The sequence below is a fragment of the Lygodium microphyllum genome, chromosome 21, assembly GCF_053477565.2.
Source record: "Lygodium microphyllum isolate KBCC chromosome 21, Lygodium_microphyllum_v1.1.10, whole genome shotgun sequence".
NCBI classification, from domain to species: Eukaryota; Viridiplantae; Streptophyta; class Polypodiopsida; order Schizaeales; family Lygodiaceae; genus Lygodium; species Lygodium microphyllum.
In genome coordinates, this window is record NC_141155.1 from 133,852,302 (window position 1) to 133,867,074 (window position 14,773).

Below are 14,773 nucleotides of genomic sequence, written 5' to 3' on the forward strand. Positions count from 1 at the left end.
TGAGAAGCAATGGTCAGCTAGTTGAAACACATCTCCATGATCAGCAGTTGATGAAGAACATGGTGACATGGTGACATCAGCTGGCTATCGTCCAGAGCAGCAATATGCAAGCTGCAGTCACAAAGCCTGCATTGATAATGATGATCTCTAGGGACCGGTGACATTCTCCAAGGTAGAGTGGTAGCAACCAGCAGACTAGCGACAGGCTGGGCAGCATGGCCACACCACCAGAGTGTAGGGCGACACCTCTAAAGCTAGGTGATAGCTCCTCCAAGGGGTGTAGGTGACGAGAGAGTATGAGAGGGGAGAAAGAACACTCAGAGAGCCTAGTGGAATGAATTGTATTGATTAGAGAAAAAAAAACATGCATTAAGGAGAAAGCCTCTGTTCAACTTTTCAACTCACAGAGTCTACATTCTACAAGATCTAAGCCCTAGCTTGCTTGCTACCACTGCTATCAGCAACATGACCTTCCATCAAAATTGAATACAATATCTACATAATAATAATAATAAACACTAATTCTGAAAAAATCTACTGGGCACGCCATCGAAGGCTCAATTTTAATACACAAACATCAACTATTGAAGCATTTTCTCTATCTCATACTCTTATGTAGATGGGCATGTGAATCACAAAAATCAATGACTTACCCACTGAATCACCGACCAAACAGATATCAATGCCAGCGATGTCCACATGCACAGCCGAGGAGTAATCGTATGCAGTGACCATGGTGATGGGCTCAAGCTTGGAGTACTTGGATGCCAGGTGACGAAGGGTGACACGCTTGGAAGGAAGTTGGGGCGTGGGTCCACCGTAGACAGTGTCCTGGGGAAGGTTGCTGTAGCAACGAGGCGAAGAGCCAAGCAGGGTAGGGACTAGACGCTTCACCAGCTTCATCATTCTGCCACACTTGCTGTTCCTTTAGCTCAAACTTGCCTTCTCTTATGAGCTATTATCTTAGCAGGAGAAGAACTACGGGTTTGAGCTTATGAATGGAGAGAGACTCTGTGTGTGTGTGTGTGTGTCTGTGTGAGTGTGTGTGTGTGTGTCTGATGTCGCTGCTTGACAAAGACTCCGCCCGAACGAGTAAGTGCTGTTGTTTTATGGCGGGGGGCAGACACAGCGACGACGTACTTGCTGATTCTTTGCCTTTTTTCCTTTTTGGGAGGGGGTGTTTCTCACTTTTTTAAACCTGCCGAAGGCAAATCACCCTTCAGATCCTTTATCGATGCGTGAGAGAATCTATATCTCTAGGCTGTATTACTCTCTCTATAGAGAGAGAGAGCTATATATATACTCTCTTTATATATATATATCTCCCTCTATCTATTTCTAGATATATATATATATAGAGAGAGAGAGAGAGTATCATATATATATATATATACATACTATTAGTTAACAAGAGGTGAGGGGTGGATGCCACGCGGCAACCCCCCACCTCCCCCACAAAAAAAAAAAGAGAACGCGGGGGCGGGTGCCACGCATCCAGCACCCGCCCCTCCCGCAAAAATCGCGCCCGTCAAGGCGAGTCTACGCGCGGAGCGCCTAGTATATATATAGAGAGAGAGGGAGAGAGAGAGAGATCTAGCTATCTCTCTCTTCTCTCTATATATATACTCTCTATCTCTCTCATATATATATATGAGAGAGTGTGTGTGTATGTGTGTGTGTGTGTGTGTACATATATATAAATAAGTTTATTTTATGTTCATGGTAATCTTTATCTTATCTTATTACTATATTATTTTAGCTATAGATTCGGAAATCCCCGAACCTACTCCATTTTCCAAACCTCTTTTCTTTAATCAAAACCCCCTCCCCTCCTCTTTTTCTCATATGTAATATCTCATTTTCTCTTCTCCTTCCCTTTTTTCATTAAAGCCTCTCCTCCTCACCTCCCTTTTTTAAATTAAAACCCCATTCCCTTTTTAATTAAATTCCCCCCTCCCACGTATAATATCTCATTTTCTCTTCTCCTTCCCTTTTTTCATTAAATCCTCTCCTCCTCACCTCCTTTTTTTAAATTAAAACCCCATTCCCTTTTTAATTAAATTCCCCCCCTCTCTCTCATGTGTAGGGCCTAGGTTCTCTCTCTCTCTCTACTCTCTCTCTCTCTAAACTTTTTAATTTAAACTTTTTTAATTAAATATTTTAAAAGTTTTTTTATTTAAAATTTTTCGAACATAGTTTTTCACACACTGTGAGAAAGAGATAGAATAAAAGAGAGAGAGAGAAGAAGAAGGATAAAAAGAAGAAGACGGAGAGAGAAGGGGGAGAAAGAGGAAAGATAATAATCTTTTTTTAATTAAACATTTTTCTTCTCCCCCTCCCCCCTCTCTCTCATGCATAGGGCCTAGGTTCTCTCTCTCTCTCTCTCTCTCTCTCTCTCTCTCTCTCTCTCTCTTTAAACTTTTTAATGTAAACTTTTTGTTTAATTAAAATAAGGAGAGAGAGAGAGAGAGAGAGAAAGAGAAATATACAAAGAGCAAAAAAGAAAGAAGCGGAGAGGGAGGGAGAGAGAGAGAGGGGTTAAGAGAGAGAAAGAGCGAGACGAAAAAAGAAAAAAGGAAAAGAGAGGAGACAGGGGGGAGAGAGACAGAGAAAAGAAAATGAAAGAGAGAAAATAAGAAGAAGAAGAGAAAAAATTATAGAGAAATGAAAAATAAATTTTAAAAGAAAAAGAAAAGAAAAAGAAAAAAAACTTTCTTTTTAATTAAAATAAGGAGAGAGAGAAAGAGAGAGAGAAAAAGAGAGAGAAATATACAAAGAGCAAAAAAGAAAGAAGAGGAGAGGGAGGGAATAGAGAGAAAGAGAATTATAGAGAGAGGAAATATAAAATTAGAGAGAGAGAGAGAGAGGAAAAGAAAAAAGAAAAAAAGAGGAGAGAGGGGGGACAGAGACAGAGAGAGAAAATAAGAAGAAGAAGAGAGAGAATTTGAACACAGAGAGAATTATAAAGAAAGGAAAGATAAAATTTAAAAGAAAGAGAAAAAAATTAAAGAGATAAGAAAAAAAAGAAAAAAGAGAAGAGAAAAGGAAATGAGAGGAGAGGGTGAGAGAGAGAGAAAGAGAAGAATAAGAATAAGAAGAAGAGAGAGGAAAAGAGGAAGAGAGATGGAAAAAAAGAGAATAGAGAAAAGTCTTTTTAAAATTTAAATATTTTTTGAGAGAGAGAGGAAGGGAGAGAGAAGAGAGGGGGAAAGAGAGAGAGAGAGAGAGAGAATATAAAATTTAAAAGAGAGAAGGAGAGAAGAAAAAAAAGAAAATTAGGAGAAAGGGGAGAAGAAGAAAATGGGACAGAAAGAGAGAGAGAGAGAGAGAGAGAGGAGAAGAGAGAGAATATAAACATAAAGAGAGAATTATATATAAGGAAAAGATAAAATTTACATACTTTAAGAGAGACTGAGGGGAGGGAAGAAAGTGAAAGAAGAAGAAGAAGAGAGAGAGAACATGTAGAGAGAATTCTAGAGAGAGAAAAGATAAAATTTAAAAAATAGAGAAGAAAGAGAGAAGGAAAAGAGAGGAGAGAGAGAGAGAGAAGAAGGAAAAAAAAGGAAAAAGGATGAGAGAGAGAGAGAGAGAAGGAAAAGAGAGGAGAGAGGGGAGAATATAAGGAGAGAGAGAGAAGAAAAGCGGGGAGAGAGAGAACCAGGAGAGGAAAAAAACTAAAATAGAAGGCAAAAAGAGAGAGAGAGAATTAGACAGGAAATTTTTGGGGGGAAGAGAGAGAGAGAAAAAAAAGAGGAGAGAGAAATATGAGAAATGGATTGTTGAGTGAAGTTGCTGTGCGATTTCGCTTGCCGCTTCGAGACAGTGAAGCTGCCGCGAAGCGGCCTAGTGTTCTGTGCGCGTGAACGCTAGTTTTATTAGTGTATAAAAAACAATCAAGAAGATGATGAAGTAGTTATATTAGAACGGAGAAAATTGTTTGAAAAGCACCTAATTGATTTGTCTAATGGCGAAGAAAATGGACTTGTTGATGCAAAAGTTATTATATTCAAAAGTGATTCTGAGGATGATATAAACAAGGATGCTGAGACAATTATCTTAAAGAATTGGAAATCCCTGAACCTCCAGAGGGCTTCCCGAACCTACTCCCTTTTTCAAACCTCTTTTCTTTAATCAAAACCCCCTCCCCTCCTCTCTTTCTCACGTGTAATATCTCATTTTCTCTTCTCCTTCTCTTTTTTCATTAAATCCTCTCCTTCTCACCTCCTTTTTTTAAATTAAAACCCCATTCCCTTTTTAATTAAATTCCCCCCTCTCTCTCATGTGTAGGGCCTAGGTTCTCTCTCTCTCTCTCTCTCTCTCTCTCTCTCTCTCTCTCTCTCTCTCATTTAATTAAATCAAACTTCTTTTTAAATCAAAAGTTTCTCTCTCTCTCTCTCTAAACTTTTTAATTTAAACTTTTTGTTTAATTAAAATAATGAGAGAGAGAGAGAGAGAAAGAAAGAAAGAGAAATATACAAAGAGCAAAAAAGAAAGAAGAGGAGAGGGAGGGAGAGAGAGAGGGGTTAAGAGAGAGAAAGAGAAATATACAAAGAGCAAAAAAGAAAGAAGAGGAGAGGGAGGGAGAGAGAGAGGGGTTAAGAGAGAGAAAGAGCGAGATAGAAAAAGAAAAGAGAGGAGAGGGGGGGAGAGAGACAGAGAGAAGAAAATGAGAGAGAAAATAAGAAGAAGAAGAGAAAGAATTATAGAGAAAGGAAAGATAAAATTTAAAAGAAAGAGAAAAAAAAAGAAAAAAACTTTTTTTAATATAAATAAGGAGAGAGAGAGAGAGAGAGAAAGAGAGAGAAATATACAAAGAGCAAAAAAGAAAGAAGAGAGGGAGGGAATAGAGAGAAAGAGAATTATAGAGAGAGGAAATATAAAATTTAAGAGAGAGAGAGAGAGGAAAAGAAAAAAGGAAAAAAGAGGAGAGAGGGGGGACAGAGACAGAAAGAGAAAATAAGAAGAAAAAGAAGAGAGAGAATTTGAACACAGAGAGAATTATAAAGAAAGGAAAGATAAAATTTAAAAGAAAGAGAAAAAAATTAGAGAGAGAAGAAAAAAAAAAGAAAAAAAGAGAAGAGAAAAGGAAATGAGAGGAGAGGGGGAGAGAGAGAAAGAGAGAAGAATAAGAAGAAGAGAGAGGAAAAGAGGAAGAGAGATGGAGAAAAAGAGAATAGAGAAAAGTCTTTTTAAAATTTAAATATTTTTTGAGAGAGAGAGGAAGGGAGAGAGGAGAGAGGGGGAAAGAGAGAGAGAGAGAGAGAATATAAAATTTAAAAGAGAGAAGGAGAGAAGAAAAAAAAGAAAATTAGGAGAAAGGGGAGAAGAAGAAAATGGGACAGAAAGAGAGAGAGAGAGAGAGAGAGGAGAAGAGAGAGAATATAAACATAAAGAGAGAATTATATATAAGGAAAAGATAAAATTTACATAATTTAAGAGAGACCGAGGGGGGTGGAAGAAAGTGAAAGAAGAAGGAGAAGAGAGAGAGAACATGTAGAGAGAATTCTAGAGAGAGAAAAGATAAAATTTAAAAAATAGAGAAGAAAGAGAGAAGGAAAAGAGAGGAGAGAGAGAGAGAGAGAAGAAGAAGAAAAAAAGAAAAAAAGATGAGAGAGAGAGAGAGAAGAAAAAGAGAGGAGAGAGGGGGAGAATAAAAGGAGAGAGAGAGAAGAAAAGAGGGGAGAGAAAAAAAGGAGAGAGAGAGAGAGAACCAAGAGAGGAAAAAAAACTAAAATAGAAGGCAAAGAAATAGAGAGAGAGAGAGAGAAAATTAGACATAGGGAATTTTTGGGGGGAGAGAGAGAGAGAGGAAAAAGCGGAGAGAGAAAGATGAGAAATGGATTGTTGAGTGAAGTTGCCATGCGATTTCGCTTGCCACTTCGAGGCAGTGAAGCTGCCGCGAAGCGGCCTAGTGTTCTGTGCACGTGAAGCGCGCACAGAATGCTAGTTTTATTAGTGTATAAAAAACAATCAAGAAGATGATGAAGTAGCTATATTAGAACGGAGAAATTTGTTTGAAAAGCACCTAATTGATTTGTCTAATGGCGAAGAAAATGGACTTGTTGGTGCAAAAGTTATTATATTCAAAAGTGATTCTGAGGATGATATAAACAAGGATGCTGAGACAGTTATCTTAAATCTCCTTAGGAAAGGAAAAAAACAATCGTTCACTTAAATTTGAATGAATACAATAAGTGAGTACTCAAACTACGGCCCCAAGTGAAAAAGAGCATAATGAAACATCACAAGAAAAAGGTTGGTATATGAGCATTTATTATTATCTTGGCCACTAAATCTCTTTCCAATCCAACCATAAGTTTTGATATGCTTTAATATGCATGTTCAATCTCTCTCTCTCTCTCTCTCTCTCTCTCTCTCTCTCTCTCTCTATATATATATATATATATATATATATATATATATATATATATAAATAATAAGGTTCAAGCTAGTGGCACGTATAAGCAGTTGGTAGAAGGTGGTGGAAGGAGTGGACATTTACCTAGGTGGTCATGTTAGTGCTTATTCTCACCTAGTTGATATCATTTGGATGTGTATTGCATGTAATGAAGTGGTGGGTGTTGTTCAAGAGATCTTAATGTTTTAATCATTTTAAAAACACTTTTGAGAGATCTCTTTGAGTTGTATAAGTCATATTGCATGCATTTTTCTTTCACCATTGAAACATATACATTTTTTCAATAAGTTTAGGAAGTGTTCTAGCTTTCCTCTCTTTATACACCTCTTTCTTTGCAATCTCATAATTTGAAGCACTAAGAATACATCAGAAATGTGAATTAAGTCTAATGTTGGGATATGCACTCCCGAATGGTAGAAATGAATAGTAAAGTGTGTTGGCAATTAAAAATGTTAAGATACAATAAACAATCTTAGACTTGGAAATATAGTCCTAATGACTATAAGATAAATACACTTAAAAAGGAAGCAATGGTGGAATGTGAGGAGTGCAAGAGACTTCAGAGAGAGAAGAACACAATAATTTTATGTGGGTGTAAAATGAATGGTACAATGTGTTTGTATACAATACTCAGCTACTAATGGCCATTTGCCTTAACAACTTTCCACTTAAAAGCCAATGCACCTTTGTAGAAGTATAAGAAGAAAGTGAAGATACTATCCAATGCATATCAACACTTTGCAGTATGCAAAGTACTCCAAAGATAAATTCTTCATAAGAAGATCTGCAACATTATCACCCATATGAATTTTGACAAGCTCAATGTACATGTCCTCAAGTACCTCCTTGATAAAGTGATACTTTACCTCAATGTACTTTATCTTTGAATGAAGGCATTCCATACCAAATGAATGGCACTCTAACTATCATAGTGCAATGGAGGTACCTCTCCTACAATGCCTAAGTCTCCCACAATTAGGCAAATAAGCCATATAGCTTCTTTGCATGCCTTAGTGGTTGGTTGCAATATACTTTGCCTTAGTGGGGGAAGATAAAGCCATACACGGTCGGAATAAAGAGACCTAAGAGACTACACCACCTATAAAAGTGAATATATTATTTTCCTAATAGTAAGCATGTGATCTACATAAAGGATCAAAATCGTAAGGCTATCGTCCCTAGTCTTTCTAATATATAGGTAGTAATTAATCTCACTTCTAGTGTAGCCATAATAATGCATAAAGGTATTAACTTATGATACCATTCTTTGGAAACCTATTACGAACTATGTGAGCTCTTATGCAGCTTACACACCAATTGCTCCTTGCCTTCCATAACAAACCCCTCAAGCTAATGCATGTAAATATCATCATGTAAGTCCCCATGCAAGAAAGTGATATTTATATCTATTTGAACCAACTCCATATCCTCTCCAGCAACCAAAGCAAAGATCTTACAAAGGGTAATCATCTTGACTACTAGAGAGAAGATCTCATCAAAGTCAATCCCCTTCTCTTGCTTAAATCCTTTGGCCACCAGTCTTGCCTTGTACTTAGATAATGCACTAGATGGAGATGCCTTCAGCTTGTAGATCCACTTACATGGTAGTGCATGTTTGCCCTTAGGCAAAGGAACTAACTCCTAGGTAGCATTATTTTCCAAAGAATCCATCTCCAATTACATAGCCTTCTATCACTTATGATTGTCATCCCTAGTCATAGCATGTGAGTAACAAAAAGGCTCACCATAATTTGTTGATTGTGTGATATAGTCTAGAGACAGATTATATTTATCTAGTGGTCTAGAAACCCTCATAGACTTACATAAAATTGGCTCAATAGAAGCCCCTAGCAATCCCACCTATGTATGAGACTTTTCAACATCACATGGCACTCTCATCTCAGCATTTGTTAGCTGCTCAAGCCTTGCATCATGTGGAATAGGTCATACATTATGCTCATGTACTAGATATCCATCCTCCTAAAATACCACTCAATAAATCTCAACCATTTTAATGGGATGCTTGTGTAGTTTATTCTCATTGAAAATGGCATCATGTGGATGAATACTATATTTTTAAATTTACGATCTCGTAAGTGATAGCCCGTTTCACCTAACTCTCCATAGTCAATAAAGATATATTACTTGGATTTGGGATCAAGCTTAATCCGCTTGCCCCTAGATATATGCATAAATGCCTCATAGTCAAAGCATGCAAGTAATCATAGCTTGGTCTCTTACCAAATATAACTCATCTTGTTGTTGAGATATCGAGCTCCACTCGTGATATGCCAAGGTGACCGTTGTGCATTTATGTCATCGACTTGTTAGCTACAGATGCGGTTGGTACACCGCCCATGAATAATAACTAGATGACAACTATCCTTATCTACTCTAGTTCGTGGCTCAGTTAGTATGCCACCTTAGTTAGTTGAGTTTGGTTTGAGACCCATATATAGGGTTCTTCTATTTCTTTGTACTAGAGTTCTTTTGGCTTACACAACTAAGAAGAGGAAAACTGTTTTCAGCCTCCACCTTTGTGTGTATTCCCCCATTGTGCAAGTAAGAAAGCTACAAGTGAGACTCCTTCCTTCTCTCCCACAATCTTGACATCGTATCAGAGCCTTGTTCATGGTAAGGAGCTCAAGAAAGCAAACCAAGTTCACGGTGTTCTGGTAAGAGGACCAGTATTGCTTTCATTTTTCTATTTTGGGAGCAAGTCTATGTAGGTAGCACAGCTGGAAAGTGCAAGAGTGCATTGTCTCAGATTGAGACACCCTTCGTAGTGTAGCAAGAGGGTAGTATATATTGCGGGCGAGGGCTTTAGCCCTCGGTTGCTCTGTTTTTTTTATTTGAGGCCATTTTGGGGCCTGTTTTGGAGGCGGAAGTTTTCTGTACGCACTCAGGAAAAGGCCCTGTTTTATGTTGTGCGACCACTGTTCTACAGGTCGGTGAAAAGTTACTGTAGAAATTGCATCGTATGCCTGTGCGCAGAGACATTGGGAGTTACAGAATCATCCTTGTTGCCTGTTGATGCAAAATCGTCACCAGCAAGTGACTGTGTGGTCAAATACCACTTTCGTCAGTTTTGCATATTTGCCCTTGTGAGGCTGAAGCTGTGTTCTTTGCAGTGACAGAATTTTTTGCAGTGTTCTGTAATGGCGTCTGATTCTCTTTCACAGATTGTCACTGAAAAGCTTTGACAAGAACAACTTCCAAGCATGGAAGTTTAGAATGACGAATTTCCTTATGGGAAAAGGATATTGGGAATTCGTTGCAAGAAATGAAGAAGAACCAGTTCTTCCTGATGTTCCCAATCAACAGCAAATGCAAGCATTTAAAGCGTGGCATGAGAGAGCCAGAAAAGTTATGTACTGGCTGTCTATCAGCATTTCAGACTCTATGATTGTGCATATTCAAGATGCAAGTACGCCAAAGGAGGCATGGGATACTTTGTCAAAAATATATAGCACAAATACACAAGCCAGGAAAATGCAGCTCAAGCAAGAGTTGCACAATGTGCAAAGAGAAAGTATGAGCATCAATGACTACCACATGAAGGTGAAGAAGATTGCAGATGCACTTGCTTCCATTGGGTCGCCAGTGGAAGATGATGATTTAGTTTTTGTGACCTTGAATGGTCTAGGAAAGGATTATGCACAGTTCTGAACATCCATTTCCGTCCGTGAAAGATTTCCTGATTTTGAGGAGTTGATTGCTCTTCTAATTTCTGAGGAGCAGAAAAATGGTGGTGCATCTTCTTCAGGAGGAACTTCAAAAGAAGCTGTCTTCTACTCAAATGCTGGAAGAGGTAGAGGCAGAGGTAGAGGAGGCCGATCTAGAGGCCGTGGTAGAAATCAGAATATGCAGCAAACTCAAAAAAACCAGTCCTATGGAGGAGGACATGGTAACTCTAGAGGCAGGGGGAGCCAAAGAGGTCGTGGTGGATGGCAAAGAGGCCAAAATGCAAACAGCAATGTTGAATGCTACTACTGTGGTAAAATGGGTCATATGGCTAAAGACTGCTATAAAAAGCACAATGACATCATGAATGGAAAATTGCAACAAGGGAATTATGCATCTTCTAGTAGACATGGTGATGACAGAAATGAGCATTTGTTTATGGTGCAGCACATAACCAATTCTGTGACAAGTGCAGAAGAAAGAAACGATGTGTGGTATATTGACTCAGGTGCATCAAACCACATGACAGGTCATGCAGAATGGATGCAGGATGCAAGGAAAATGGAAAAACCATGATTTGTGGAGATTGGTGATAATACTGCACATCCTATTGTGCAGATTGGAAAAATTCCTTTGTCTATGCAGGATGGGAAAAAGAATTACCTGTTGGATGTATTTCATGTCTCGAATATCACCAAGAACCTGGTTTCTGTTGGTCAAATGGTTGAGCAGGGCTTGCAGGTCAGATTTAATTCTCATGGATGCTTTGTTGAGGATATGAAAAATAAAGGTCGCTTGATAGCAAAAGGAAAGAAGAAGGGCAGAATGTTTACGTTGGATGCAGACATGCCTAAATTGAGTTCAGCAATGTTTGCACATGGGACCGTGTAGTTGCAGATATTGATATCTGGCATAAACACATTGGTCATGTTAATGTACATCGACTTAAATCAATGCAAATCCAAAATATTGTTGCAGGATTGCCTAAATTCAAGGTTGCAAAAATGCATAAGGTATGTGAAGCCTGTCAATTTGGAAAACAGGCAAGGAAACCATTTCCTAGACATGTTCAAGAGAGTAAGAAGCCATTGGAATTAATCCACTCTGATATGTGGACTACTAAAGCTGCATCTCTTGGAGGCTGTCATTATTTTGTTACTTTTATTGATGACTATAGCAAAAAAGTTTGGGTGTATTTTATGAAAAAGAAAAGTGAAGTTTTTGGGCATTTCAAAACTCTTAAAGCTATGGTTGAAAAAGAAACAGGCCTGCAAATAAAATGCCTAAGGTCAGATGGAGGGGGAGAGTACCTCTCAAATGAGTTTGCAAGGTTCCTGCAGGAGCATGGCATAAAGCAACAATATTCATGCAGTCATACCCCACAACAAAATAGAATTGCAGAAAGAAAAAACATGTATATTGGAGAGGTATCTCGTGCCATGCTCAACGAAAAAGACTTGCCAGATTTTTACTGGGCTGAGGCAGTTGCTACAGCAGTCTACATAATGAGCAGGACTCCCACTGCAGCAATACATGGCATGACTCCAGAGGAGAGGTATACTGGTAGGAAACCAGATATTTCTCATTTGAAAATTTTTGGTTGCATTGCCTATGTTCATGTGCCAGATGAGTTGAGATCCAAGTTGAACCCAAAAGCTGAGAAGTGCATCTTTATTGGTTACTCTCTACAGCAAAAAGGGTATAGATGCTATAACCTTTCTACTCGTAAGTTTACAGTGAGCATAGATGTTGTTTTTGATGAGATGAGTAGCTGGTATAAACCAGTAAATGTGATTGATAATGTAGATGCACAAAATAGTAATGTTGCACAGAATTCACAGCAGCAGTCACAATATATTAGTGGACCTGGAGCGTCCTCTAGCAGTGGTTCACATTCTTCGCCATGGACAGGCATATTGAGATCATGAGAATATTCTCAAAGCAATGCAGATAGTGATATGCATGTATCACAAAAAGGAAAAGAGAAGGTAGATCAGCCCATGTTTGATGTGAATGCAGGTCACTCTTATGTGGATGGTGAATCCAGTGGCTCAGAACATATGTGAAATGTAGTGACAAGGTTGTAAGATGGGAGACAGGAATCATGAAGTTGACAAGGACTTAATGAGGAATGTAGTAGGGGGTAGATGCGATTATTGAAAAAGTGTATACCTGTAGTTAAGTGTAAATATTTCGATATGGATTGTAGGATACATGTAATTCAAGTATTAATATGGAAAGTACAAATGTAGTTACCATATCAAGTCATAGATATGTAGGAATAGGAAATTACTAATTAAGAACCTGAGGGGATGGAGGATTTGGCAATGGAACCACTTCAACTAATTATAGAGGAAGGAGGCCTATTTAATGGATAGGACGTTTGTAATTGGGAGTGAACCTACTTTGCGCAGGTCTACCAGAGCTAGGTATCCTGTGGATAGGCTAAAATATGATGGATTTACAGCCATTCACTATGCATATATGATCAAAGTGATACAGGAACCAGAACCCACTTCTTTTGAGCAAGCCATGGGAAAAGAAAAATGGGAAAAAGCCATGGATGAAGAAATGGATGCCTTGGAAGCAAATGCTACATGGGTATTAGTACCTTTGCCTAAAGATAAGAATGCAATTGATTGTAAGTGGGTTTATAAGGTGAAACACAATGCAGATGGTTCTGTGAATAGATACAAGGCAAGATTAGTAGTTAAGGGGTATGCACAAACATATGGCATTGATTATGAAGAAACATTCAGTCAGGTTGCAAGGATGGCAACCGTAAGAGCAGTCATTGCTATGGCTGCATCAAAGGGATGGTCTTTACATCAGATGGATGTAAAGAATGCCTTCTTGCACGGTGATTTGCAAGAAGAGGTCTATATGGAGCAACCACCAGGTTATGTGCATGCTTTTCATCTTGAGTTTGTTTGCAGGTTGAAGAAAGCCTTGTATGGCTTGAAGCAAGTACCTAGAGCATGGTCTGACAAGATAGGACAGTATCTTGTCACTATTGGCTTTCAGATTTCCAAGGCAGATTTTTCACTTTATGTGAGAAAAACAGAGAAATGTATTATGCTAATTGTCATTTATGTTGATGATTTGATTATGACAGGTGACAGTGATGAAGATATCCTTCATGTGAAATGCTATTGAAGCAGAAGTTTGAGATGAAGGATTTGGGAGAGTTGCGTTATTTCTTGGGCATTGAGGTGATTAGATCACCAAGTGGGATACGGCTCTTGCAGAGGCAGTATGGATTGGACATGGTGTCCAAATATAGGATGAGAGGCTGTAAGCCTATTTCAGTTCCTTTGGAGCAGAATGTGAAGCTGAGCGCAGATGCAGGTGAGCTTTTGGAAGACCCTACTATGTACAGACGCATAGTAGGAAGTTTGATTTATATGACTATTACCAGGCCAGATTTGAGCTATGCTATTGGATTGGTAAGTCAGTTTATGCAGGCTCCAAGGAAACCGCATTTGGATGCGACTAGATGCATACTCAGGTATGTGAAGTCCACATTGCAGTATGGACTACTTTATGAGACTGGGGTTCAGATACAGTTGCATGGATACACTGATGCTGATTGGGCCGGTAGTATTTCTGATAGACGATCTACCAGTGGATATGTGTTCTCTTTTGGGAGTGCTACAGTCACCTGGAGCAGCAAGAAATAGCCTACAGTTGCCTTGTCGAGCACAGAGGTTGAGTACAGGGGCACAGCAATGGCTGCATGTGAGGTAGCTTGGTTGCATAAGCTACTTTATGATATGCATCAGCCTATAGATGGGCTAGTTGTCATTTATTGTGACAACATGAGTAGTATACACTTGGCAAATAACCCAGTCTATCATACTAGAACAAAGCACATTGAGGTGCATTATCACTATGTGCGGGAGTGGGTTTTACTAGGTCTTATTGATCTAGTTTATGTCAGCACAGAGGATCAGGTAGCTGACATATTTATGAAGGCATTGGATGCAGAGAAGCTGCGCAAGTTCAGAGACCTGCTTGGTGTGCAGGAATTGGGATTGAGCTCGAGGGGGAGTGTTGAGATATCGAGCTTCACTCGTGATATGCCAGGGTGACCGTTGTGCATTTATGTCACCGACTTGTTAGCTGCAGATGCGGTTGGTACACCGCCCATGAATAATAGCTAGATGACAACTATCGTTATCTACTCTAGTTCGTGGCTCAATTAGTATACCACCTTAGTTAGTTGAGTTTGGTTGAGACCCATATATAGGGTTCTTCTATTTCTTTGTACTAGAGTTCTTTTGGCTTACACAACTAAGAATAGGAAAATTGTTTTCAGCCTCCACCTTTGTGTGTATTCCCCCATTGTGCAAGCAAGAAAGCTACAAGTGAGACTCCTTCCTTCTCTCCCACAATCTTGACACTTGTATCTTACCATCTAATGGCCTGCTAGTAGAGCTATTGATGAAATACTTTATTGCCTTCACAACTTTAACCTAAAATCTTTAGTGAGACCAACAACATTAGAGAGCATACTACGTACCCTTTCTTAAATAGTCTTGTTTATCTTCTTAGCACACATTTTTAGTAGGATTCTCTTAATACCATGGCTTGCACAAAAGTCCATAAAGGCATGAGAAATGTACTCACCACCATTATCAATCCTCTAGTACATAAGCTTTTTGCTTGATT

General features: G+C 38.8%; 1 protein-coding gene across 1 annotated transcript in view; it reads right to left on the reverse strand.

Annotated features, from left to right (window-relative positions):
• LOC148018587 (3-methyl-2-oxobutanoate hydroxymethyltransferase 1, mitochondrial-like) overlaps positions 1-1,224 on the reverse strand; it is a 75,509-nt gene extending 74,285 nt beyond the window's left edge. Inside the window, exon 1 of the mRNA XM_087661262.1 lies at positions 654-1,224. Coding sequence (XP_087517388.1) covers positions 654-906 — 253 coding nt within the window. The 5' untranslated portion in view covers positions 907-1,224. The remainder of the gene's footprint in view (positions 1-653) is intronic.
• Between the last annotated feature and the right edge of the window lie 13,549 nt (positions 1,225-14,773).